The 25,589-nt window shown below is 40.2% G+C and overlaps 2 protein-coding genes and 2 pseudogenes across 2 annotated transcripts; all 4 read left to right on the forward strand.

Annotated features, from left to right (window-relative positions):
* Positions 1-3,214: 3,214 nt before the first annotated feature.
* Positions 3,215-4,218, forward strand: LOC129044032 (interferon alpha-14). Its single transcript, XM_054501545.1, has one exon. The coding sequence runs from the start codon at positions 3,285-3,287 to the stop codon at positions 3,852-3,854; it is 570 nt and encodes a 189-aa protein (XP_054357520.1). The 5' UTR covers positions 3,215-3,284; the 3' UTR covers positions 3,855-4,218.
* A 7,200-nt stretch (positions 4,219-11,418) lies between these two features.
* On the forward strand, positions 11,419-13,546 carry LOC129043455 (interferon omega-1-like; annotated as a pseudogene).
* A 1,491-nt stretch (positions 13,547-15,037) lies between these two features.
* LOC129044025 (interferon alpha-10) lies at positions 15,038-16,027 on the forward strand. The gene has a single exon (XM_054501538.1). It carries the CDS (start codon positions 15,094-15,096, stop codon positions 15,661-15,663), a length of 570 nt encoding a protein of 189 aa, XP_054357513.1. The 5' UTR covers positions 15,038-15,093; the 3' UTR covers positions 15,664-16,027.
* A 6,359-nt stretch (positions 16,028-22,386) lies between these two features.
* LOC129043456 (interferon omega-1-like) lies at positions 22,387-25,085 on the forward strand (annotated as a pseudogene).
* The last annotated feature ends 504 nt before the right edge of the window (positions 25,086-25,589 follow it).

Here is a 25,589-nt window from a genome sequence, read left to right on the forward strand (position 1 = left end):
AATGTGTCCTTTTGAAAATATGGAACTCTAGATGATCTAGTGTTTGGTGATAACTTTAGATAAAATACCAAAAGCATGATTCATTTAAAAAAATGATACATTGGATTCTATTACAATTAAAATTTCTGCTTTGCAAAAGACACTGTCATGAGAATTTGAAAAGCCACATACTGGGAGAACACATTTGCAAAGACATCTGATAAATGGCTGTTATCCAAAATATGCAAATAATACATACACATATACAATGGAGTACAATTGACACATTAAAAAAATGATATCCTGTCATTTGCAATAACATGGATGGAACTGGAAGTCATTGTGTTAAGTGAAATAAGCCAGGCATAGAAAGACAAACTTCGCATGTTCTCACTTACTTGTAGTAGCTAAAAATTAAAACAATTGCACTCATGGAGACAGTGAGTAGAAGGATAGTTACCAGAGTCTGAGAAGGGTAGTGGAGGAGGAAAGAGGGAAAGGCTAAGGGATACAAAAATACCATTATATAGAATGAGTAAGATCTAGTTTGATAGCATAACATTGTGACTATAGTCAACAATAATTTATTGTACATTTAAAAATAACTGAAAGAGTATAAATGGATTATTTTTAACACAAAGGAAGGATAAAAGCTTCAGGTGGTGGGTACCCCATTTACCCTGATGAAATTATTACTCATTGTATGCCTGTACCAAAATATCTCATGTACCCCTTAAATATATACATCTACTGTATACCCATAAAAATTAAAAATTAAAACACACACACATATATATATTCAAATAATATTTAAAACTCAGCAATAAGAAAACAAACAACCCAATTAGAAATTAGGCAAAACCTCTGAATATACTCCTAATCAAACTAGATATAAAGATGGCAAATAACATGAAAATATGCTCAGCATCATACATTATTAGGGAATTGCACATTAAAACAATGATGAGATACCACTACATACTTATTAGAATGGCTAAAATCCAAAACATTGACAACACACATGTTATTAAGTTGGGAGAAGTGTCCTTTGAAGTTATCAACTCCCTTGTTTCTTCTAAGAGACATGATAAGAAAAACATTAACCTCTTGAGTTTATGTATACATTAAGGGAGAGCTTGGGAAATAACACTTACCCATTATGCGGAGAATATACTGTAGTCTTTAAAATTTGCCTTTTTTGTGTATAAACTCTTGCTGTTGGTGTGTGTCCCATGACTCTCTGTGAAGGCTGTATTCGGCAAAGCAGAAAACACACCCTTGATCAGGAATGATTACTTTTCTTCTAGCCCATGCCCATTTGCTGCCTTTGATCTACATCCGTTCTACTTTCCTGCTTCTGTTCTTCTCCATTTCTTAATCTCCATCTTGGCTGGGCTGAATGTAGGTAAGTTGCTTTTTGTCCTTGTTTTCTTCCCATTAATATATTGCTTCCTTTTTACATTTTTATCACATTTAGATATACATTTGTTTGGGGGTTTCTTTTGTCCCAGTTCTTTAGGATGCAAAAAGTGACAACCTTTGTTTTCAATAAAAATGAAAAGGAAAATGAGAAATAAAGGTTTCTGGTGTCCTGCATGTAAAACAATTGTACAACACATTTATGTTATCACATTTACATTCCATTATGGACGTTTAGGACAAAAGGGTTTCCTTTAGTTTGATAAAAATCAACTAGAATTGGAACATCTGCAGGTCCTTCGGAAATTTGAATTTTAGGGCCAAAAATTTGTTTAATCAAATTAATGGCTTTTTCTTAACTACATATACTCATTCAGTATGATATTGCTCCCAAAAGTGTAAAAGTTATTTTTGAGTGTGTTAACAAATCTTAGGTATTTCGATGATTGGTAGCACTCTAAAACTCAACTCTATCTGACAAAACCTTATTCCTTGGTACTTTTTTTTCCATTGGGTTTTCTTGTGTATCACATGAAAAGCACTGACATTAAGTTCATGGAAGATACACACAAGGTATATAAGATCAGTGTTACAAACCTATGTCAAATGGGTGCTGTGATTGGAGGAATTTCTAAGGTTTACTAGATGTCAAAGTCATAACATCTGAGGTGGCCTCTGTATACATATGGGCTGTCATTAGCCATCTTGTGAATGTTGCTTATGTTTAATCCTTAGCATTTCTGACTGCGTTGTGGGCTTTCAGAATTAAATGCAAATACTTTATATTTTAACATTTAATTCTACTAAAGGTGTTCAATACATCAATAATTATGTCAAGCACGGAAGAGAAAAAAATCTAGACAATATCTGGATGAATATCTAGCAGCTGGTGAAGTTAAACATTTTCTAACATGACAGAAAATTAAGTTACACTAAAAGTAAATGTTAAAAAATTAAATTTTAATAGTCTTTAGCAGTTTTGAATGATTTTTAAGTATTTTATGATATTAGGTATTATTATGTGTTTTTATAATTTGTTAATTTGCTGATGTAATTGGACACATTACAATTTATATAGGTAAATAAATTACTTTAAAGACACAAACAAATTGAGTTAAATGTCCATGGGTTTTAAATTTAACTATTAACTTTTAGCTTAAAAATTTCATTTGGTCTTCTTTTTTTCTTTCTTTCTTTCTTTTTATTTGAGATGGAATCTCGCTCTGTCTCCCAGGCTGGAGTGCAATGTTGCAGTCTCAGCTCACTGCAACCACTGCCTCCCGGATTCAAGCAATTCTGCTCCAGCCTCCTGAGTAGCTAGGATTACAGGAACCTGCCACCACACCCGACTGATTTTTGTATTTTTAGTAGAGACAGGGTTTCATCATGTTGGCAAGTCTGGTCTTGAACTCCTGACCTCGTGATCCACCAGCCTTGGTCTCCCAAAGTGCTGGAATTACAAGTGTGAGCCACCGGGCCCGGCCCATTTGGTCATTCTTAACACTATGTTGAATAAAAAGATTAAACTTTACACTCCTTATAAATAGATATGTATAGTACATCAACAAATATATGGTATGTCTGTGTTATTAAAATTTAATGGGACTTTGAATTAGAAAGAAATTTCTAAAAAGCCTATGGGGCAGGGAAAGATGAGATAATACTGAAAATAAAAGTGGTTGCAAAACAGCTGTACACCCATGTAGACAGGACATAAAGGAAAGCCAAAAGAGAAGTAGAAAGAAACATGAAGACGTTCAGAAAATGGAAGCTAGTATGTTCCTTATTTAAGACCTATGCACAGAGCAAGGTCTTCAGAAAACCTACAGACCAAGGTTCAGGGTTACCCGTCATCAACCAGCCCAGCAGCATCTTCAGGATTCCCAATGGCATTGCCCTTTGCTTTAATGATGGCCCTGGTGGTGCTCAGCTGCAAGTCAAGTGGCTCTCTGGGCTGTAACCTGTCTCAAACCCACAGCCTGAATAGCAGGAGGACTTTGATGCTCATGGCACAAATGAGGAGAATCTCTCCTTTCTCCTGCCTGAAGGACAGACATGACTTTGAATTTCCCCAGGAGGAGTTTGATGGCAACCAGTTCCAGAAGGCTCAAGCCATCTCTGTCCTCCATGAGATGATCCAGCAGATCTTCAACCTCTTCAGCACAAAGGACTCATCTGCTGCTTGGGATGAGACCCTCCTAGACAAATTCTACATTGAACTTTTCCAGCAAATGAATGACCTGGAAGCCTGTGTGATACAGGAGGTTGGGGTGGAAGAGACTCCCCTGATGAATGAGGACTCCATCCTGGCTGTGAAGAAATACTTCCAAAGAATCACTCTTTATCTGATGGAGAAGAAATACAGCCCTTGTGCCTGGGAGGTTGTCAGAGCAGAAATCATGAGATCCCTCTCTTTTTCGACAAACTTGCAAAAAAAATTAAGGAGGAAGGATTGAAAACTGGTTCAACATGGAAATGATTCTCATTGACTAATACATCATCTCACACTTTCATTAGTTCTTCCATTTCAAAGACTCACTTCTCCTATAACCACCATGAGTTGAATCAAAATTTTCAAATGTTTTCAAGACTGTAAAGAAGCATCGTGTTTACCTGTGCAGGCACTAGTCCTTTACAGATGACCATGCTGATGTCTCTGTTCATCTATTTATTTAAATATTTATTTATTTAACTATTTTTGTGATTTAAATTATTTTTATGTAATATCATATGTACCTTTACATTGTGGTTAATGTAACAATATATGTTCTTCATATTTAGCCCATATATTAATTTCCTTTTTCATTAAATTTTTACTATACAAAATTTCTTGCGTTTGTTTATTTTTTAAGATAAAATGTCAAGCCTGACTGTACAACCTGATTTCAAAATAGATGATTTAATTAAGTTACCTATCGTAATTTTATTCAAGTTATAGAAAAATACATTTTCTGTACCAGGTTATCTGTTGCCTTCAGGATGTAAACATGAATATAAAAAATACAGCTCCTGTTCTCTTGTATCTTTGATTTTTTGTCAGGAAAGAAATCTAAAAACAATAATAATGCTAAATTAATATCAGTTATGCAAACTGCTATATGGTAATGAAGTAAAAAAGCAATGAATTCTTCTTAGCACAAGGTAGATTGGGACATGTCTGGAAATAAAAGCAGAGATATACTCTGTAAACTGACTTTCAAACATGTAACTGAAAATGTACATTGCCAGTCAGATATATGAGTTTGCAGTTCCAAAGAATACGCTATCTGGAAGTTCATAACTGGCAATGGAAAGGCCAAAAATGAAGGCTGTCATGTGGGGAGCAAGTGGAGAGGGAAAAAAAGACTTAAACTGGATTCTGAGGACCTTCCACCATTAAAGTGTGGGAACAGAAGAGACACAAAGAAAACAGAGGTGGAATACCTTAACATTAGAAGAAGAAGAGGGAATGATGATAAAAGTGTATTTAGAAAACAAACGTGCTTAGAAAAAGAATCAATAGACTTATGGAAAATGTGAATTGAAGCTTACGGAGAGCTGGATTGATAGAATTAATCAGCAGATGCCATACTGGGGTAGGTAGAAGAATCAATGAGAAAAGAAAAATCAAGATAACACACACAGAAAATTGTGAGAGATCTGCCTTTGCAATGGAGGGAAGTAATAAGCTGGACCCCCCAAAAATGTAGATTATCTTTTATCTGCATAGTGTTTCCTTTTTCAAAATACATGTCAATGAATAAATTTCATAAATGTGATGCACTGGTAAATCATATTAATACATTTAATATTTTATATATTTAAAGCATAAAATAAAAAATTATTTACAATAGTAATTGGTCATTATTTTGATTAATACTCTGTTAAATGTCAGTAAAAACTGACACATTTCTTTCATAAAATTGGAAACTGGAAAAGAGAATCTCTTTCTCAATACTTTAGGAATGGGGAAAGGATTCCCTATCTAATAAATGGTGCTGGGAAAACTGCATAGCCATATGCAGAAAACTGAAACTGGACCCCTTCCTTACATCTTATACAAAAATTAACTCAAGATGAATATAAGACTTAACTATAAAACCCAAAACCATAAAAACCCTAGAAGACAACGTAGGCAATAGCATTCAGGACATCGGCATGGGCAAAGATTTTATGATGAAATTGCCAAAAGCAACTGCATCTAAAGCTAAAATTGACAAATGGCATCTAATTAAAGAGCTTCCGCACAGCAAAAGAAATTATCAATCATCAGAGCGAAGAGGTGACCTACAGAACGGGAGAAAATTTTTGCAGTCTACCCAATTGACAGAGGTCTAATATCCAGAATGTACAAAGAAGTTAAACAAATTTACAAAAAAGAAAAGCCCCATCAAAAAGTGGGCAAAACATGAACAGACATTTCTCAAAAGGAGACATTTATGTGGCCAATAAACATGAAAAAACTCAACATCACTGATCATTAGAGAAATGAAAATCAAAACCCCAATGAGATACCATCTCAGGCCACTCAGAATGGTGATTATTAAAAAGTCAGGAAACAACCGATGCTGGTGAAGCAGTGGAAAAATAGGAAAGCTTTTACACTGTTGGTGGGAATGTAAATTAGTTCAACCATTGTAGAAGACAGTGTGGCAATTCCTCAAGGATCTAGAACCAGAAATACCATTTGACCCAGCAATCCCATTCCTGAGTATATACCCAAAGGAATATAAGTCATTCTATTATGAAAATACATGAACGTGTATGGTTATTGCAGCACTATTTACAATAGCAAAGACACAAAACCAACCCAAATGCCCATCAATGATAGACCGGATTTAAAAAAATTGTGCTTAAAACCTAGGTGATGCGTTGATAGGTGCAGCAAACCACCATGGCATACCTATGTAACAAATCTGCACGGTCTGCACATGTATTCCGGAACTTAAAGCAAAATCAAAAAGAAAGAAAAAGAAAGAAAGAAAGAAAGGAAGGAAGGAAGGAAGGAAGGAAGGAAGGAAGGAAGGAAGGAAGGAAGGGAAAGAAAGAAAGGAAGGAAGAGAAAGAAGAGAGAGAACGTTGGTTAAAATCAGCTGAAAATACAACATGAACCAAGGAAATTCAGAGAGCAGGAGATGGTTGTGTATAATTGAGGAAAAAAGAGATTAATAAGTATTAAAGAAATCCCAATACAAAATTTACACATCAGGTATAAATAACAATAACTTATTTTACATTGAAATTCCATTCTGCTTGCATATATATTTTTTAGGCAGCCTAAAAAAACAGAATTCTATCATGAATTCTAGAGAGGCTGAAAAATTGTCTCACTTCATTTCAAATTGCTACTTATATTCAGTCAGGAAATGGTGGCTTGTACAAATACCTGACAGAGGAGCAGCATCTAGAGTGAAGGGCAGAATACACGTGTTGATGGTTAACTGATTCTGACACCTGGCACATTTGTTTCCTGGCTCTCAGAATCCCAGAGTACAATCCCATATGAAGATACTCTCCTAAACTTAAGTAAAATATACAACTTTGCTGGTTCTGAGAGCTGACACACTTTCCTCTTTCCTCCCTGCTTTTCTGTATCCCATTTTTTCACTCCCATATCACATTAGTTTCCTTCCTCTTCCTCTGGAATGCGCACTGTGCTCTCTTCTTCATTCATCATTAGCCTGCACTGCCTCTTCTTACAGCTGTTTTCAGTTCTCTTGTGGGTTTTACCCATCACTTTCCCCTTAAGAGTACAAAATCACAAATTAAAGCAGAAGTTCAGTCAAAGTTCGAGGTTTTTCAGAAGCTCTTTTATAAAATACTTTTTCCTTTCTTATGATGAATATTTCTGTAAAACACGGAATGTCGCTGTTACAATGACATAACAGTAGCTTAGCAAAAAAGGAAATAAAAGGCAGGTTCCATTTTACTTTGAGACGATTACAACATTTACAGGGAAAGAGAGCCCCCAACTGGTCAAAATGCACCAAGACAACAGCCAAGTCTGTGGAGCGAAGGCTGTGAATGCAGAAGTAGGACTCCTGGCAGGAGATTTATCTTCATAGCTAAAAAGAGGCTCTTTCCAAGAAAGAACTATCACAGTACTGGAATTAGCCCATTTCCTTAACTTTCGTATCTTAGACAGAGAAAATACTCCCAGCTTCAGGCAGGACATCTCCTCTTGGGGCAACGGACAGCTATGGGGAAGAGAAAGGGTCAGGATATGTCCCTTTCCTCCAGCCTGCCCAGCCTCCCCAGGGCCTCCTAACTTATCCCTTCCTCTATGGATTGTCCTAGACTAGGAATTAGAACAGCCGGCCAATCTGGGTGTAGAACTTCAAGGGAATTTGACTTGTGGTCTCTCTGTCAAGATTGTGGAAGTTTTCATAGACAATATCCTGAAATATATTTTCCAAGTTGTTTGTTTTCTCCCGGTCTCTTTTAAGGATCTGAGTGATTCCTAGATTTGGCCTCTTTATAATGTTCCCTATTTGTTGGAGGTTTTGTTCATTGCTTTTCATTCTTTTTTCTTTATTTTTGTCTGACTGTCTTATTTCAGAGAGCCAGTCTTCAAGTCCTGAGATTCTGTCCTCAGCTTGGTCTATTCTGCTATTAATACTTGTGATTGCATTGTGAAATTCTTGTAGTGTGTACATCTACTAGGTCTGTTAGGTTCTTTTTCCTACTGGCTATTCTGTCTGTCAACTCCTCTATCCTTTGATTGTGATTCTTAGTTTCCTTGGTTTAGGTATTACCGTTTTCCTGAATCTCAATGAAATTCCTTTCTATCCATATGCTGGATTATACTTCTGTCATTTTAGCTAACTCATTTTAGTTAAGAACCCTTGTTGGAAAACTAGTGTGATTATTTGGAGGACATAAGATGCTCTGTCCATTGGCGTTACTGTAGTTCTTGCATTGGTTCTTTCTTATCTCTGCATATGGGAGTGTAGCTTGAGTTCAATCAATAAACAAACTTATTTTCTGGCTGTGTTCACAGGGGCATAGCTTTGTGCAGGGTCTTTATTTGTAGCTGACTTGTCTTTGGTTGAATGAGGGTATGTTAGTGAGATTTTTTAGTGTTGAAGCTTTGGGCATGACCTAGTAGGTGACTCTTAAGTGCAGTGGTCAGTTGTCAGGCTCTTGCTCAGTCATGTGTCTCCCCTACATTTCCTCACGGTTGCAGCCATGCTCTGTCTCAATGCTTTGAAAGCTTGGGCTCCTCTCCCACTTGAGTGCTGACTGTAGCTTGTATCTTGGCACTCCCAGGCTGCACACAACAGCTCTGAGGTGATCTCAGGGTTAATGTTTTCTCCCCACCTTGGAGGCATCGAAGGAAGGGACCTGGTAGTAGTTTTAACTGAGGGACTTTTGCTTGTCTCCTGGGGGCTCCACCCCAGAGATGCAGGTGAGCAATCACTCAGTGCATTCAGCCTGGGATGGGGGTGTCTGTGCTGTGGGCCCAAGCCAGGTGTTCCCTGCCTGGTGATGTGAGGGGTGGGTGGTTGACCAATGGGAGACAGACTGGTCTCCTCTCTTGGGTTGACTGCAGCTTGTTGGAGGTATGGATAAAGCACTTGGGGTCTCTGCTGCTTCATTAGCTCCAAGGTAGCTGGGGTAGTGCCACTGCAGAGGCAGTGATAGACAGGCTTTCTGTTGCCCCTGGAGTCTCCACCTCCAAGAAATGTGAAGCCATGTCAATGGGAGTGTTTAGCCAGAGGGGTTGGGTGGCTGCACTGCTGGTGTACGCTTGGGGCTTCACATTTTGGGAAACAGAAGGCGGCAATCTTACCAGGAGTAGAGACTGTTCTCCTCACCATATGGTAACTGCAGTGTGCTGTAAGTTCAGGTGACTGCAGCATGCTGCAAGCCTGTAAACAAAGAGTTTCAGACTCTTTGTTTCTTCCCCAGACCCAAGGCAGCAGGGATAAAACTGCTGCTGTGGCAGTGGCAGAGGTAGGATGGCTCTGGGACCTCTACCCAGGGAAACTCCAGGCAACTACCAGTGGATGTGCTCAGCCATGGGTAGGGTGACTGTTTTGCAGTCATGGGCTGGGGGCCCTGCCTCCTGAAGAATAGGGATGGGGATTCTCAGGGAAGAGGGGCTGGACTCCTCTTCATATGGTGGCTATGATGTGCTGGAGGTGCCATTGTAGTGATTAGGCCCTTTGTTCCGTCCCCAGCCAGAGGGCTCCTGGGGCTGTCCCACTGCAACAGTATTGGTGAAGGGGTTGTGGGTTGACTGTGAGATTTCTTCCTTGGAGAAATGCTGGACTGCCTGATGAGGCAGGGGAAGGGTGCCTGTGCTGGAGTCTCTGGTCAGGTGGTTCTGCCCACTGAGGAGAGGTGACAACCAGGAACTGTGTGGAGAACAGTGTGGCCACTCTTCTGTGAGGCAGTTGCTCTGTGTTGGGGATCTGGACCAGCCGCCATTCCCTGCAGACTCTCCAGAGCCTGGAGACAGCAAGGGCAAGAGCTGTGAGAAAGCAAAGATTGCAACCCACCATTTTCACTGGGAGCTCTGTTCCAGGGAGTTGCAGAGCTGCCATTGGCTCAATAGCCTCAGCTGGTGGCTGCAGACCCAGGCCTGGCAGACCCACCCAGTGAGGAGATAGGGGATCACGGACCCACATAACACACAGTCTGGCCACTTTTCCATAGGGTTGCTGCAATATGCTGGGGGTCCAATCCAAACCATAGTCACCTCACATTTTTCAGTACCTGAAGATATCAACAGTGAAGGCTATGAAACAATGAAGATGGGGGCTGCCCCTCCCTCTGGGAGCTCTGTTCCAGAGAGGTACAACCTGTTGCCTCCTGCAACATACCTCCAGGAGGTGGCTGGAGACCCAGGTGGGGATATCCCGCCCACTGAGGAGAAACAGCATCAGGGACTCAGGTGAAAAAAGTCTGGCCACTTTTTCGTAGAGCAGCTGTGCTGTGCTGGGGGTCTGCTGCTACCCCCAGCACAAAAGAATGGCATTTGCAAGAATGGCTAAGGCTGCTAAACAGCAACAATGGCAACCTACCCTTCCCTTTGGGAGTGCCATCCCAGGGACATTCGAAATTGCTGCCCACGAGAAAACAGCGGTGGCGGTGACTGGAGACCCCAGTGGGGAGATTCCACCCAGTGAAAAGAAACAGGATTTGGGATTGACATGAATAAGCAATCTGACTTCTCTGTAGAGCTGCTGGGCTCTGCTGGGTGGCTGCTCCACTCCCTAGCTGCCTTGGGCTCCCTAGAACCCAAAGGCTCCAATACCTAAGGCTGTGAAACAGCAAAGATGGCAGCCCACACCCTGCTGCTGTGAGCTCCATGTCAGGGAGGTATGAGGCTGCTACCAGTGGCTGGCTGGATTCCCAAGCCAGTGGGTCTTACCCTGAGACAGGCCATGGAAGGTGGGCCTGCCACTTGTCACTGCCCAGCCCCCTGGATGAAACCCCTTTCCTAGGGGTATGTACAGGGGTCTAGCCTCCTGCTTGGCTGGAGTTATAGCTTCTTTTGTGGGGAAGCCTGGCTATCTAAGTTTCCAGGGTACCCATGCATGCCTGAGCAGCTGCTCTGCTGAAACCCTATGTAGCCCTGCATGTCAGACTGAAGGCCCTGGTAGATTGGGTTCACTAGGAGATCTCCTGACCTGAGGATTGCAAAGATCTGTGGGAGAAGCATGGGTCCCCAGGGCTGCTCACTTACTCACCACTTCCCTGGGCAGGAGAGGCTCCCCTGGCTCTGTGTCACTCCTGGGTAGGCAGTTGTCCTGCCTTGCTTTGCTCTGTTCTCCATTGGTCAAGTTGTTTTCTTGAGTCCCAGTGTGTGTACCTGGATATTTCAGTTGAAGGTGCTATATTTACTCACCCCTTCCATTTCTCTCCACGAGAGTGGCACATACTAGCAGCTTCTAGGTGGCCATCTTGGCCAACCCTGAAAACTATTTGTTTCCAACTATAAGCCACGCATAAAAAGAATGCCTTGAGAGAACCTGAAGTCCAAGGTTCATCCAGACCCCAGCTCAGCTAGGCCAGCAGCACCCTCGTTTCCCAATGGTCCTACTGCTTCTTCTACTGGTGGCCCTGCTGCTTTGCCACTGTGGCCCTGTTGGATCTCTGGGCTTTGACCTGCCTCAGAACCATGGCCTACTTAGCAGGAACATCTTGGCACTTCTGGGCCAAATGTGGAGAATCTCCACTTTCTTGTGTCTCAAGGAGAGAAGAGACTTCAGGTTCCCCCTGGAGATGTGGGTGGCAGCCATTTGCAGAAGGCCCAGGCCCTGTCTGTCCTCCATGAGATGCTTCAGCAGATCTTCAGACTCTTCCCCACAGAGCGCTCCTCTGTTGCCTAGAACAAGACCCTCCTGGACCAGCTCCACACTGGATTTCAACAGCAGCTAGAATGCCCGGAGTCTTGCTTAGGGCAGGCAACAGGAGAGGAAGAATCTGTAGGGGTGATTGGGGCCCTACACTGGCCTTGAGGAGGTACTTCCAGGGAATCTATGGGAATCTAGAGAATCTACCTGAAAGAGAAGAAATACAGTGACTGTGCTTGGGAGGTTGTCAGAGGTGAATCATGAAATCCTTCTCTTCATCAACAAACTTCCAAGGACTGAGAAGTAAGGATGAAGACCTGGGGTCTGCTCCAGTCTTTTTTATTTTCTTCCTCTTCCTAGCTATGTGTTTATTTCTTCTTTTTCTAGTTCCTTAACTTGTAAAGTTAGTTCATTGGTTTGAGGGCTTTCTTCTTTTTTAATATAAGCTTTTACAGCTTTCAATTTCCCCTTTAGCTCTGTTTTCACTGCATCACATACGTTTTGGTATGTAGTGTTTTCATTTTCATCTGTCTCAAGATATTTTCTAAGTTCCCCCCTGGTCATTTTTTATTTTTTTACTATACTTTAAGTTCTAGAGTAAATATGCTCAACATGCGAGTTTCTTACATAGGTATACATGTGCCATGTTGGTTTGCTGCACCCATTAACTTGTCATTTACATTAGGTATTTCTCCTCTTACAGGTTTATCACATTTAGACATACATTTGTTTTCTTTTTGTTCCCATAAATTAAGATGAAAAATCAGAACACTTTTACCTTCTAGGAAACGTGAAGTGAGAAATATAAATATATTTGCTACTGTGAATGCTACATAGAACCATTGTATAGTCCATTTAAAAATTTTATTTGTATTCTTTCATTGACACTAACCTGAATATGAAAGTGAAAGAAATCAAAGTATAGTAAAACAAATTTTCACAGTAAAATACAACATAAAAAATGAATATGCAAAAATTCCCAATACAATCTCAAGTGAACAAAGGAAAAGTACTCTCTCCCCGAGTGTTTCAAAGACTAAGAATAATAACTTGGGCAAAATTACCTGGTATACTCAGGGTCTAATAAAAGGATGAGCCTAAAATTCAATAAAAATGTGTTCACTGGATAAACTACTAAATCAATGTACAAAATATACATTTCTGAAATGAAAGCTCCTCTAATATGGAAACCCCTATGCACATTTCACAATGTAGAATATTTTAATTGTTCAATGATATAAAGAATTTAACTGAATCATTTAAAATAATGAATAATAAAATGTGTTTGGTTATTTTCTAAAATCGATCCATTTCATAATCTCTACCTCTATATAAACAGGCTGATTTTCTACCAGTGTCATCTAAAGATTATCATGTGATTTGAAGCTGAAACTTATAAATGATGGAAAAGTGATCTCACAAGTATTTACATTTCACATACACATTCTGGGGATTTGATCCAGGGAAGGAAAGCTGTAGGATTATTTGGTGGACAGAGAATATTATTCCCTCCTTTTGGGAATAGCAAATTGTCCGATTGCTATAAACTCGGTGAATTGGAGAGTTTGAATTTTGATATGTGACTCTGTGTTTGACACCAGGCTAGTTATTTTCTATTATAACAAAGTAGAGGACGGATTAGAGATGAAGTCATAAACAGTTAATATAGTGCGAGGCAAAGGATGATACTATGCTGCTCTTGCATCTTGAATCCCCGGATCTACATGCACCTTAAAAAACTAGATCCCCAGTGGTTTTAGCAGTAAACTAAATGAGCATTATTGATTTTTAGTAAAAGCTGAATGGAAATTTTTGTCATTGTCTGTTAGAATCCCAGCAAATATGGCCATGATGAAGAAAAATAGCTTCATTCTTGAACACTTTCCAGTAGAAGAAAAAATGAGAAACTAGTAAAAACTCCACCTCCTAAATGGCTGATTTGCTAAAACAGACCTCATTCCATTTAAGGACTCAGTATCTATAGGGCCGAGGCAAACTAACTTTGCCAGAGTTCAGGACCACTCTGAAAGTTAATTCTTTACATAATCATATTCAATATTTATAAATTTATGAATTTAGAACAAAGATGGTCTTTTTTATTTGATAAGAATTGACTTGGATAGGAACTTCTGAAAACCTTTAGGGAATATGAACTTCAGTGAAAAATGCCAAAAATGATTTAATTGATAACATTTTCTAAGTCACATATGTTTATTGGAATGATATTTCTTCTAAGGGTACAAAAATTAGTTCTCGTAGTGTAAACAACTCTGACATATTACAATAGTTTGTGACTCCCCAACAACTCTATCCAGCAAAATTTCTTTGCTTAACATACATCTTTCTCATTGGGTTTTCTTGTGTATGATATGAGAAGCACTGGTATTGAGTTCATGAAGATAAACAAAATATTTGTAAGATCAGTGTTAGAAACCTATGGCAAATAGATGGCTGTGATTGAAGGACTTTTCGTCCATTTTTTGCTGGATCTTAAAGTCTCATCACAATATGTGGCTTTAACCTGCATATCTTTGGGCTGACATTGATTATCTTATGGTTATTAGTTATGTTTGATCCTCAGTTCTTCAGGATGTTTTGTAGACTTTGAGGATTAAATGCAAATAGCTCATATTATATGATTTATTTCTACTAAAGTTATTCAACACATCTACATTTATGTCAAGTGCTGAAAAGAAAAAAGTGTTGGCAATATCTGGATGAAAACTGCAGCTAGTAAACTTTAAAAATTATTTTCTCATATACAGCAAAACTCAAAGCTTCATAGACTAGGGGAGAAATTTTTAAAAATTATTGATTCATATTTTTAGCAGTTTTGAATTATTAGGTATGTAATTATATTCATATTACTAATGTGTATTTATATAGATTTTTCTTTTGCATATGTATTTGATACAAAATTTACATGAACAAATTACATGAGAAGTTATTCCACAAATATACTTCTCAAATTAAGTTAAATGTCAATAGCTTTTAAACTTAGATTTTAGTTTAACTTTTCTGTCATTAACTTTACTTTAAATAAAAAGAGCAAACTTTATAGTTCTTATCTGTGAAGTAGAGGTATATGTAGTATACCTAAATAGATATGCCAAATCTATGTTATTAAAATTTTATGAAGATTTCAATTAGAAAAAAATACCATAAAAGGCTTTGAGTGCAGGGGAAAAATAGGCAATGATGAAAAAAAATGAAAAACATTGTTAAACACATGTAGAGAATGCATAAAGAAAGCAAAAACAGAGAGAGAAAGTGAAACAAGGGCATTTAGAAAATGGAAATTAGTATGTTCACTATTTAAGACCTATGCACAGAGCAAAGTCTTCAGAAAACCTAGAGGCCAAGGTTCAAGGTGACCCATCTCAAGTAGCCTAGCGATATTTGCAACATCCCAATGGCCCTGTCCTTTTCTTTACTGATGGCCGTGCTGGTGCTCAGCTACAAATCCATCTGTTCTCTGGGCTGTGATCTGCCTCAGACCCACAGCCTGGGTAATAGAAGGGCCTTGATACTCCTGGCACAAATGGGAAGAATCTCTCCTTTCTCCTGCCTGAAGGACAGACATGACTTTGAATTTCCCCAGGAGGAATTTGATGGCAACCAGTTGCAGAAGGCTCAAGCCATCTCTGTCCTCCATGAGATGATCCAGCAGACCTTCAATCTCTTCGGCACAAAGGACTCATCTGCTGCTTGGGAACAGAGCCTCCTAGAAAAATTTTCCACTGAACTTTACCAGCAACTGAATGACCTGGAAGCCTGTGTGATACAGGAGGTTGGGGTGGAAGAGACTCCCCTGATGAATGAGGACTCCATCCTGGCTGTGAAGAAATACTTCCAAAGAATCACTGTTTATCTCACAGAGAAGAAATACAGCCCTTGTGCCTGGGAGGTTGTCAGAGCAGAAATCATGAGATCCTTCTCTTTTTCAACAAACTTGCAAAAAAGATTAAGGAGGAAGGATTGAAAACTGGTTCAACATGGAAATGATCCTCATTGACGAATACATCATCTCACACTTTCATGAGTTCTTCCATTTCAAAGACTCACTTCTATAACCACCACGAGTTGAATCAAAATTTTCGAATGTTTTCAGCAGTGTAAAGAAGCGTCGTGTTTACCTGTGCAGGCACTAGTCCTTTACAGATGACCATGCTGATGTCTCTGTTCATCTATTTATTTAAATATTTATTTATTTAATTATTTTTAAGATTTAAATTATTTTTTATGTAATATCATGTGTACCTTTACATTGTGGTTAATGTACCAATATATGTTCTTCATATTTAGCAAATATATTAATTTCCTTTTTCATTAAATTTTTACTCTACAAAATTTCTTGTGTGTGCTTATTCTTTAAGATAAAATGCCAAGCCTGACTTTACAATCTGACTTAAAAATAGATGATTTAATTAACTCACCTATCATAATTTTATTCAAGTTATAAAAAAATACATTTTTCTGTACCTGGTTATATGTTGCCTTCAGGAAATAAATGTGAACATAAAATATACAGTCCCTGTTCTCTTGTATCTTTGATTTTTGTCAGGAAAGAAATCTAAAAACAATAATAATGCTGAATTAATATCAGTTATGCTATCTGCTATAATGTGAGGAAGTAAAAAAAAACAATGAATTCCTCTTAGCAGAAGGTAGATTGAGACATATCTGGAAATGAAAGCAGAGATATTCTCTGTAAACTGACTTTCAACACGTAATTGAAAATGTACATTGTCAGTCAGATATATGAGTTTTGAGTTTCCAAGGAATACGATATCTGGAAGTTCATAACTGGCAATGGAAAGGCCAAAAATGAAGGCTGTCATGTGGGGAGCAAGTGGAGAGGGAAAAAAAGACTTAAACTGGATTCTGAGGACCTTCCACCATTAAAGTGGGGGAACAGAAGAGACACAAAGAAAACAGAGGTGGAATACCTTAACATTAGAAGGACGAGAGGGAATGGTGATAAACGTGGATTTAGAAAATAAATGTGCTTAGAAAAAGAATAAACAGACTTATGGAAAATGTGAATTAAAACTGAGGACTATAGCAAGAAAACAGATGGGAGTGCAGAGCTTACTGAGAGCTGGATTGATAGAATTAACCAGCAGAAGCCATATTGGGGTAGACAGAAGAGTGAATCAGAAAAGAAAAATCAAGATAACACATATAGAAAATTGTGAGAAATCTGCCTTTGCAATGGTGGCAAGTAATGAGGTTGGACCCCCAAAAAATGTGGATTATCTTTTATCCGCATAGTGTTTCCTTTTTCAAAATATATGTCACTGAATAAATTTCACAAATGTGATGCATTGGTGAATCATATTAATACATTTAATAATTTATATATTTAAAGCATAAAATGTAAAATCATTTACAATAGTAATTGATCATTATTTTGATTAATACTCTGTTAAATGTCAGTAAACACTGACACAGTTCTTTCATAAAATAAAATCGGAAACGAGAAAAGAGAATCTCTTTCTCAATACTTTAGGAACGGGGAAAGGATTACCTATTTAATAAATGGTGCTGGGAAAACTGGATAGCCATAGGCAGAAAATTGAAACCCCTTTCTTACACCTTATACAAAAATGAACTCAAGATGGATTAAACACGTACATGCAAAACCCAAAACCATAAAAACTCTAGAGAAAACATAGGCAATAACATTCAGGACATCGGCATGGGCAAAGATTTTATGATGAAATCGCCAAAAGCAACTGCAACCAAAGCTAAAATTGACAAATGGCATCTAATTAAAGAGATTCTGCACAGCAAAAGAAACTATCAATCACCAGGGCGAACAGGCAACATTAAGAATGAGAGAAAATTTTTGCAGTCTACCCAATGGACGGAGCTCTAATATCCAGAATGTACAAAGAACTTAAACAAATTTGCACACACAAAAAAGCCCCATCATAAAGTGGGCAAAGGACGTGAACAGACACTTCTCAAAAGCAGACATTTATGCGGCCAATAAACATGAAAAGAGCTCAACATCACTGATCATTAGAGAAATGCAAATCAAAACCGCAATGAGATACCATCTCATGCCACTCAGAATGGCGATTACTAAAAAGTCAGGAAACAACAGATGCTGGTGAAGCTGTGGAAAAATAGGAAAGCTTTTACACTGTTGGTGAGAATGTAAATTAGTCCAACCATTGTGGAAGACAGTGTGGCGATTCATCAAGGATCTAGAACCAGAAATACCATTTGACCCAGCAATCCCATTCCTGAGTATATACCCAAAGGAATATAAATCATTGTATGATAAAAATACATGCATGTGTATGTTTATTGCAACACTATTTACAATAGCAAAAAAAGGAAACCAACCCAAATGCCCATCAGTGATAGAATGGATTAAAAAAAACATTGTGCTTAAAACCTAGGTGACGAGTTGACAGGTGCAGCAAACCACAATTGCACAGGTATAACTATGTAACAAATCTGCACATTCTGCCCATGTATTCCGGAACTTCATGCAAAATCAAAAGAAAGAAAGAAAAAGAAAGAAAGACAGAAAGAAAGAAAGAAAGAAAGAAAGAAAGAAAGAAAGAAAGAAAGAAAGAAAGAAAGGAAGGAAGGAAGAAAGAAAGAAAGAAGAGAGAAAGAAAAAGAAAGAAAGAAAGAGAGAGAAAGAAAGAAAGAAAGAGAGAAAGAAAGAAAGAAGGAAAAGAAAAGAAAAGAAAGATAGAAAGAAAGAAAGAAAGAAAAAGAAAGAAGGAAGGAAGGAAAGAAGGAAGGAAAGAGTTGGTCAAAATCAGCTGAAAATACAACATGAACCAAGGAAATTCAGAGAGCAGGAGATGGTTGTGTATAATTGAGGAAAAAAGGAGATTAATAAGTATTAATGAAATCCTAACACAAAATTTACCCATCAGGTATAAATAATAAGAACTTATTTTACATTGAAATTCCATTCTGCTTGTATATATTGTTTTTAGGCAGCGTAAAACAACAGAATTCTGTCATGAATTCTAGAGAGGCTGAAAAGTTGTCTCACCTCATTTCAAAGTCCTACTTATATTCAGTCAGGAAATGGTGGCTTGTATAAATACCTGACAGAGGAGCAGCATCTAGATTGAAGTGCAGAATACACGTGTAGATGGTTAACTGATTCTGACACCTGGCACATTCGTTTCCTGGCTCTCAGAATTCCAGAGTACACTCCCATATGAAGTTACTCTCCTAATCTTAAGTAAAGTATACATCTTTGCTGGTTCTGAGAGCTGACACACTTTCCCCTTTCCTCCCTGCTTTTCTATATCCCATTTTTCACTCCCATATCACATTAGTTTCCTTCCTCTTCCTCTAGAATGCGCACTGTGCTCTCTTCTTCACTCATCATTAGCCTACACTGCCTCTTCATACAGCTGTTTTCAGTTCTCTTGTGGGTTTTACCCATCACTTTCCCCTTAAGAGTACAAAATCACAAATTAAAACAGAAGTTCAGTGAAAGTTCTAGGTTTTTCAGAAGCTCTTTTATAAAACACTCTCTTTCCTTTCTTATGATGAATATTTCTGTAAAACAGGGAATGTCGCCATTACAATGACATAACAGTCGCTTAGCAAAAAAGGAAATAAAAGGCAGGTTCCATTTTACTTTGAGACGATTACAACATTTACAGGGAAAGAGAGCCCCCAACTGGTCAAAATGCACCAAGACAGCAGCCAAGTCTGTGGAGAGCAGGCTGTGAATGCAGAAGTAGGCCTCCTGGCAGGAAATTTATCTTCATAGCTAAAAAGAGGCTCTTCCCAAGAAAGAACTATCACGGTACTGGAATTAGCCCATTTCCTTAACTTTTGTATGTTAGAGAGAGAAAATACGCCCAGCTTCAGGCATGACATGTCCTCTTGGGGCAAGGGACAGCTATGGGGAAAGAGAAAGGGTCAGGATGTGTCCCTTTCCTCCAGCCTGCCCAGCCTCCCCGGGGCCTCCTAACTTATCCCTTCACCTATGGATTGTGCTAGACTAGGAATTAGAACAGCCGGCCAATCTCAGTGTAGATATTCAAGGGAATTTGACTTTTGGTCTCTCTATCAAGGTTGTAGAAGTTTTCATAGATAATATCCTAAAATATACCTTCCAAGTTGTTTGCCTTCTCCCTGTCACTTTGAAGGATGCAACTGATTCCTATTTGGCTTCTTTATAAAGTCCCCTATTTCTTGGAGGTTTTGTTCATTGCTCTTCATTCTTTTTTCTTTATTTTTATCTGACTGTCTTATTTCAGAGAGCCAGTCTTCAAGTCCTGAGATTCTGTCCTCAGCTTGGTCTATTCCGCTGTTAATACTTGTGATTGCATTGTGAAATTCTTGTAGTGTGTACATCTACTAGGTCCGTTAGGTTCTTTTTCATACTGGCTATTTTGTCTGTCAGCTCCTCTATCCTTTGATTGTGATTCTTAGTTTCCTTGGTTTAGGTTTTACCGTTTTCTTGAATTTCAGTGAAATTCCTTTCTGTCCATAATCTGAATTACATTTCTGTCATTTTAGCTAACTCATTTTGGTTAAGAACCCTTGTTGGAGAACTAGTGTGATTATTTGGAGGACATAAGATACTCTGTCCATTTGAGTTACCAGAGTTCTTGCATTGGTTCTTTCTCATCTCTGCATATGGCAGTGTAGCTTGAGTTCAGTCAATAAATAGACTTCAGTTCAGGATGTGTTCACAGGGCTGCAGCTTTGTGCAGGGTCTTTATTGTAGCTGACTTGTCTTTGGTTGAATGAGGGTATGTTAGTGAGACTTTTTAGTGTTGAAGCTTTGGGCATGACCTAGTAGGTGACTCTTAGGTGTAGTGGTCAGTTGTCAGGCTCTTGCTCAGTCATGTGGCTCCCCTATATTTCCTCACAGTTGCAGCCGTGCTCCTTCTCAATGCTATGAAAGTGTGGGCTCCTCTCCCACTTGAGTGCTGACTGTAGCTTGTATCTTGGCACTCCCAGGCTGCACACAACAGCTCTGGGGTGATCTCAGTCTTAATGTTTTCTCCCCACCTTGGAGGCATCGAAGGAAGAGACCTTAGTAGTAGTTTTAACTGAGGGTCTTTTGCTTGTCTCCTGGGGGCTCCACCCCAGAGATGCAGGTGAGCAATCACTCAGCGCATTCAGCCTGGGATGGGGGTGTCTCTGCTGTGGGCCCAAGCCAGGGGTTCCCTGCCTGGTGATGTGAGGTGGGGGGTGGTTGACCAATGGGAGACAGACTGGCTTCTTCTCTTGGGTTGACTGCAGCTTGTTGGAGGTATGGATAAGGCACTTGGGGTCTCTGCTGCTTCATTAGCTCCAAGGTAGCTGGGGTAGTGCCACTGCAGAGGCAGTGATAGACAGGCTTTCTGTTGCCCCTGGAGTCTCCACCTCCAAGAAATGTGAAGCCATGTTCATGGGAGTGTTTAGCCAGAGGGGTTGGGTGGCTGCACTGCTGGTGTACGCTTGGGGCTTCACATTTTGGGAAACAGAAGGCGGCAATCTTACCAGGAGTAGAGACTGTTCTCCTCACCATATGGTAACTGCAGCGTGATGTAAGTTCAGGTGACTGTGGCATGCTGTTAAGTTTGTAAACAAAGAGCTTCAGACTCTTTGTTTCTTCCCCAGACCCAAGGCAGCAGGGATAAAACTGCTGCTGTGGCAGTGGCAGAGGTAGCATGGCTCTGGGACCTCTACCCAGGGAAACTCCAGGCAACTACCAATGGCTATGCTCAGCCATGGGTAGGGTGACAGTTTTGCAGTCATGGGCTGGGGGCCCTGCCTGCTGAAGAATAGGGATGGGGATTCCCAGGGAAAAGGGGCTGGACTCCTCTTCGCATAGTGGCTATGATGTGCTGGAGGTGGGAGTGTAGTGACTAGGCCCTTTGCTCCTTCCCCAGCCAGAGGGCTGCTGGGGCTGTCCCACTGCAACAGTAGTGGTAAAGGGGTTGTGGGTTGACTGTGGGATTTCTTCCTTGGAGAAATGCTGGACTGCCTGCAGTCCAGAGGTGATGAGGCAGGGGAAGGGTGCCTGTGCTGGAGTCTCTGGTCAGGTGGCCCTGCCCATTGTGGAGAGGTGACAACAAGGAACAGCATGGAGAACAGTCTGTCTACTCTTCTGTGAGGTAGTTGCTCTGTGCTAGGGATCTGGACCAGCCGCTGTTCCCCTCAAACTCTCCAGAGCCTGGTGACAGCAAGGGTAAGAGCTATGAGAGAGCAAAGATGGAAACCCACCCTTCTCACAGGGAATTCTGTTCTAGGGAGTTGCAGAGCTGCTATTGGCTCGATAGTCTCAGCTGGTGGCTGCAGTTCCAGGCCTGGCAGACCCACCCAGTCAGGTGATAGGGGATCAGGGACTCACATAACACACAGTCTGGCCATTTTTCCATAGGGCTGCTGCAATATGCTAGGGGTCCAATCCAGACCATAGTCACCTCGCGTTTTTCAGTTCCTGAAGGTATCAACAGTGAAGGCTATGAAACAGTGAAGATGGGGGCCTGCCCCTCCCTCTGGGAGCTCTGTTCCAGAGAGGTACAACCTGTTGCCTCCTGCAACATACCTGCAGGAGGTGGCTGGAGACCCCAGTTGGGATATCACACCCACTGAGGAGAAATAGCATCAGGGACTCAGGTGAAAAAACAGTTTGGCCACTTTTTGGTAGAGCAGCTGTGCTGTGCTGGGGGTCTGCTACCACCACCAGCACAAAAGAATGGCATTTGCAAGAATGGCTAAGGCTGCTAAACAGCAACAATGGCAATCTACCCTTCCCTTTGGGAGCACCATCCCAGGGACATTGGAAACTGCTGCCCACCAGAAAACAGTGGTGGAGGTGACTGGAGACCCCAGTGGGGCGATTCCACCCAGTGAAAAGAAACAGGATTTGGGATCGATGTGAATAAGCAATCTGACTGCTTCTCTGCAAGAGCTGCTGGGCTGTGCTGGGTGGCTGTTCCAGTCCCTAGCTGCCTTGGACTCCCTAGAACCCAAAGGCTCCAATGCCTGAGGCTGTGAAACAGCAAAGATGGCAGCCCACACCCTGCTGCTGTGAGCTCCATGTCAGGGAGGTATGAGGCTGCTACCAGTGGCTGGCTGGATTCCCAAGCCAGTGGGTCTTACCCTGAGACAGGCCATGGAAGGTGGGCCTGCCACTTGTCACTGCCCAGCCCCCTGGATGAAACCCCTTTCCTAGGGGTATGTACAGGGGTCTAGCCTCCTGCTTGGCTGGAGTTATAGCTTCTTTTGTGGGGAAGCCTGGCTATCTAAGGTTCCAGTGTACCCATGCATGCCTGAGCAGCTGCTCTGCTGAAACCCTATGTAGCCCTGCATGTCAGACTGAAGGCCCTGGTAGACTGGGTTCACTAGGAGATCTCCTGACCTGAGGATTGCAAAGATCTGTGGGAGAAGCATGGGTCCCCAGGGCTGCTCACTTACTCACCACTTCCCTGGGCAGGAGAGACTCCCCTGGCTCTGTGTCATTCCTGGGTAGGCAGTTGTCCTGCCTTGCTTTGCTCTGTTCTCCATTGGTCAAGTTGTTTTCTTGAGTCCCAGTGTGTGTACCTGGATATTTCAGTTGAAGGTGCTATATTTACTCGCCCCTTCCATTTCTCTCCACGAGAGTGGCACACACTAGCAGCTTCTAGGTGGCCATCTTGGCCAACCCTGAAAACTATTTGTTTCCAACTATAAGCCATGCATAAAAAGAATGCCTTGAGAGAACCTGAAGTCCAAGGTTCATCCAGACCCCAGCTCAGCTAGGCCAGCAGCACCCTCATTTCCCAGTAGTCCTACTGCTTCTTCTACTGGTGGCCCTGCTGCTTTGCCACTGTGGCCCTGTTGGATCTCTGGGCTTTGACCTGCCTCAGAACCATGACCTACTTACCAGGAACATCTTGGCACTTCTGGGCCAAATGTGGAGAATCTCCACTTTCTTGTATCTCAAGGAGAGAAGAGACTTCAGGTTCCCCCTGGAGATGTGGATGGCAGCCATTTGCAGAAGGCCCAGGCCCTGTCTGTCCTCCATGAGATGCTTCAGCAGATCTTCAGACTCTTCCCCACAGAGCGCTCCTCTGTTGCCTAGAACATGACCCTCCTGGACCAGCTCCACACTGGATTTCAACAGCAGCTAGAATGCCTGGAGTATTGCTTAGGGCAGGCAACAGGAGAGGAAGAATCTGTAGGGGTGATTGGGGCCCTACACTGGCCTTGAGGAGGCACTTCCAGAATCTATGGGAATCTAGAGAATCTACCTGAAAGAGAAGAAATACAGTGACTGTGCTTGGGAGGTTGTCAGAGGTGAATCATGAAATCCTTCTCTTCATCAACAAACTTCCAAGGACTGAGAAGTAAGGATGAAGACCTGGGGTCTGCTCCAGTCTTTTTTATTTTCTTCCTCTTCCTAGCTATGTGTTTATTTCTTCTTTTTCTAGTTCCTTAACTTGTAAAGTTAGTTCATTGGTTTGAGGGCTTTCTTCTTTTTTAATATAAGCTTTTACAGCTTTCAATTTCCCCTTTAGCTCTGTTTTCACTGCATCACATACGTTTTGGTATGTAGTGTTTTCATTTTCATCTGTCTCAAGATATTTTCTAAGTTCCCCCCTGGTCATTTTTTATTTTTTTACTATACTTTAAGTTCTAGAGTAAATATGCTCAACATGCAAGTTTCTTACATAGGTATACATGTGCCATGTTGGTTTGCTGCACCCATTAACTTGTCATTTACATTAGGTATTTCTCCTCTTACATGTTTATCACATTTAGACATACATTTGTTTTCTTTTTGTTCCCATAAATTAAGATGAAAAATCAGACCACTTTTACCTTCTAGGAAAAGTGAAGTGAGAAATATAAATATATTTGCTACTGTGAATGCTACATAGAACCATTGTATAGTCCATTTAAAAATTTTACTTGTATTCTTTCATTGACACTAACCTAAATATGAAAATGAAAGAAATCAAAGTATAGTAAAACAAATTTTCACAGTAAAATACAACATAAAAAATGAATATGCAAAAATTCCCAATACAATCTCAAGTGAACAAAGAAAAAGTACTCTCTCCCCGAGTGTTTCAAAGACTAAGAATAATAACTTGGGCAAAATTGCCTGGTATACTCAGGGTCTAATAAAAGGATGAGCCTAAAATTCAATAAAAATGTGTTCACTGGATGAACTACTAAATCAATGTACAAAATATACATTTCTGAAATGAAAGCTTCTCTAATATGGAAACCCCTATGCACATTTCACAATGTAGAATATTTTAATTGTTCAATGATATAAAGAATTTAACTGAATCATTTAAAATGATGAATAACAAAATGTGTTTGGTTATTTTCTAAAATCGATCCATTTCATAATCTCTACCTCTATATAAACAGGCTGATTTTCTACCAGTGTCATCTAAAGATTATCATGTGCTTTGAAGCTGAAACTTATAAATGATGGAAAAGTGATGTCACAAGTATTTACAGTTCACATACACATTCTGGGGATTTGATCCAGGGAAGGAAAGCTGTAGGATTATTTGGGGGACAGAGACTATTATTCCCTCCTTTTGGGAATAGTAAATTGTCCGATTCCTACAAACTCGGTGAATTGGAGAGTTTGAATTTCGATATGTGACTCTGTATTTGACACCAGGCTAGTTATTTTCTATTATAACAAAGTAGAGGACAGATTAGAGATGAAGTCATAAACAGTTAATATAGTGCTAGGCAAAGGATGATACTATGCTGCTTTTGCAACTTGAATCCCAGATCTACATGCACCTTAAAAAACTAGAATCCCCAGTGGTTTTAGCAGTAAACTAAATGAGCATTATTGATTTTTAGTAAAAGCTGAATGGAAATTTTTGTCATTGTCTATTACAGTCCCAGCAAATATGGCCATGATGAAGAAAAATAGCTTCATTCTTGAACACTTTCCAG

This window comes from Pongo pygmaeus, chromosome 13, assembly GCF_028885625.2.
Source record: "Pongo pygmaeus isolate AG05252 chromosome 13, NHGRI_mPonPyg2-v2.0_pri, whole genome shotgun sequence".
Lineage (NCBI taxonomy): Eukaryota > Metazoa > Chordata > Mammalia > Primates > Hominidae > Pongo > Pongo pygmaeus.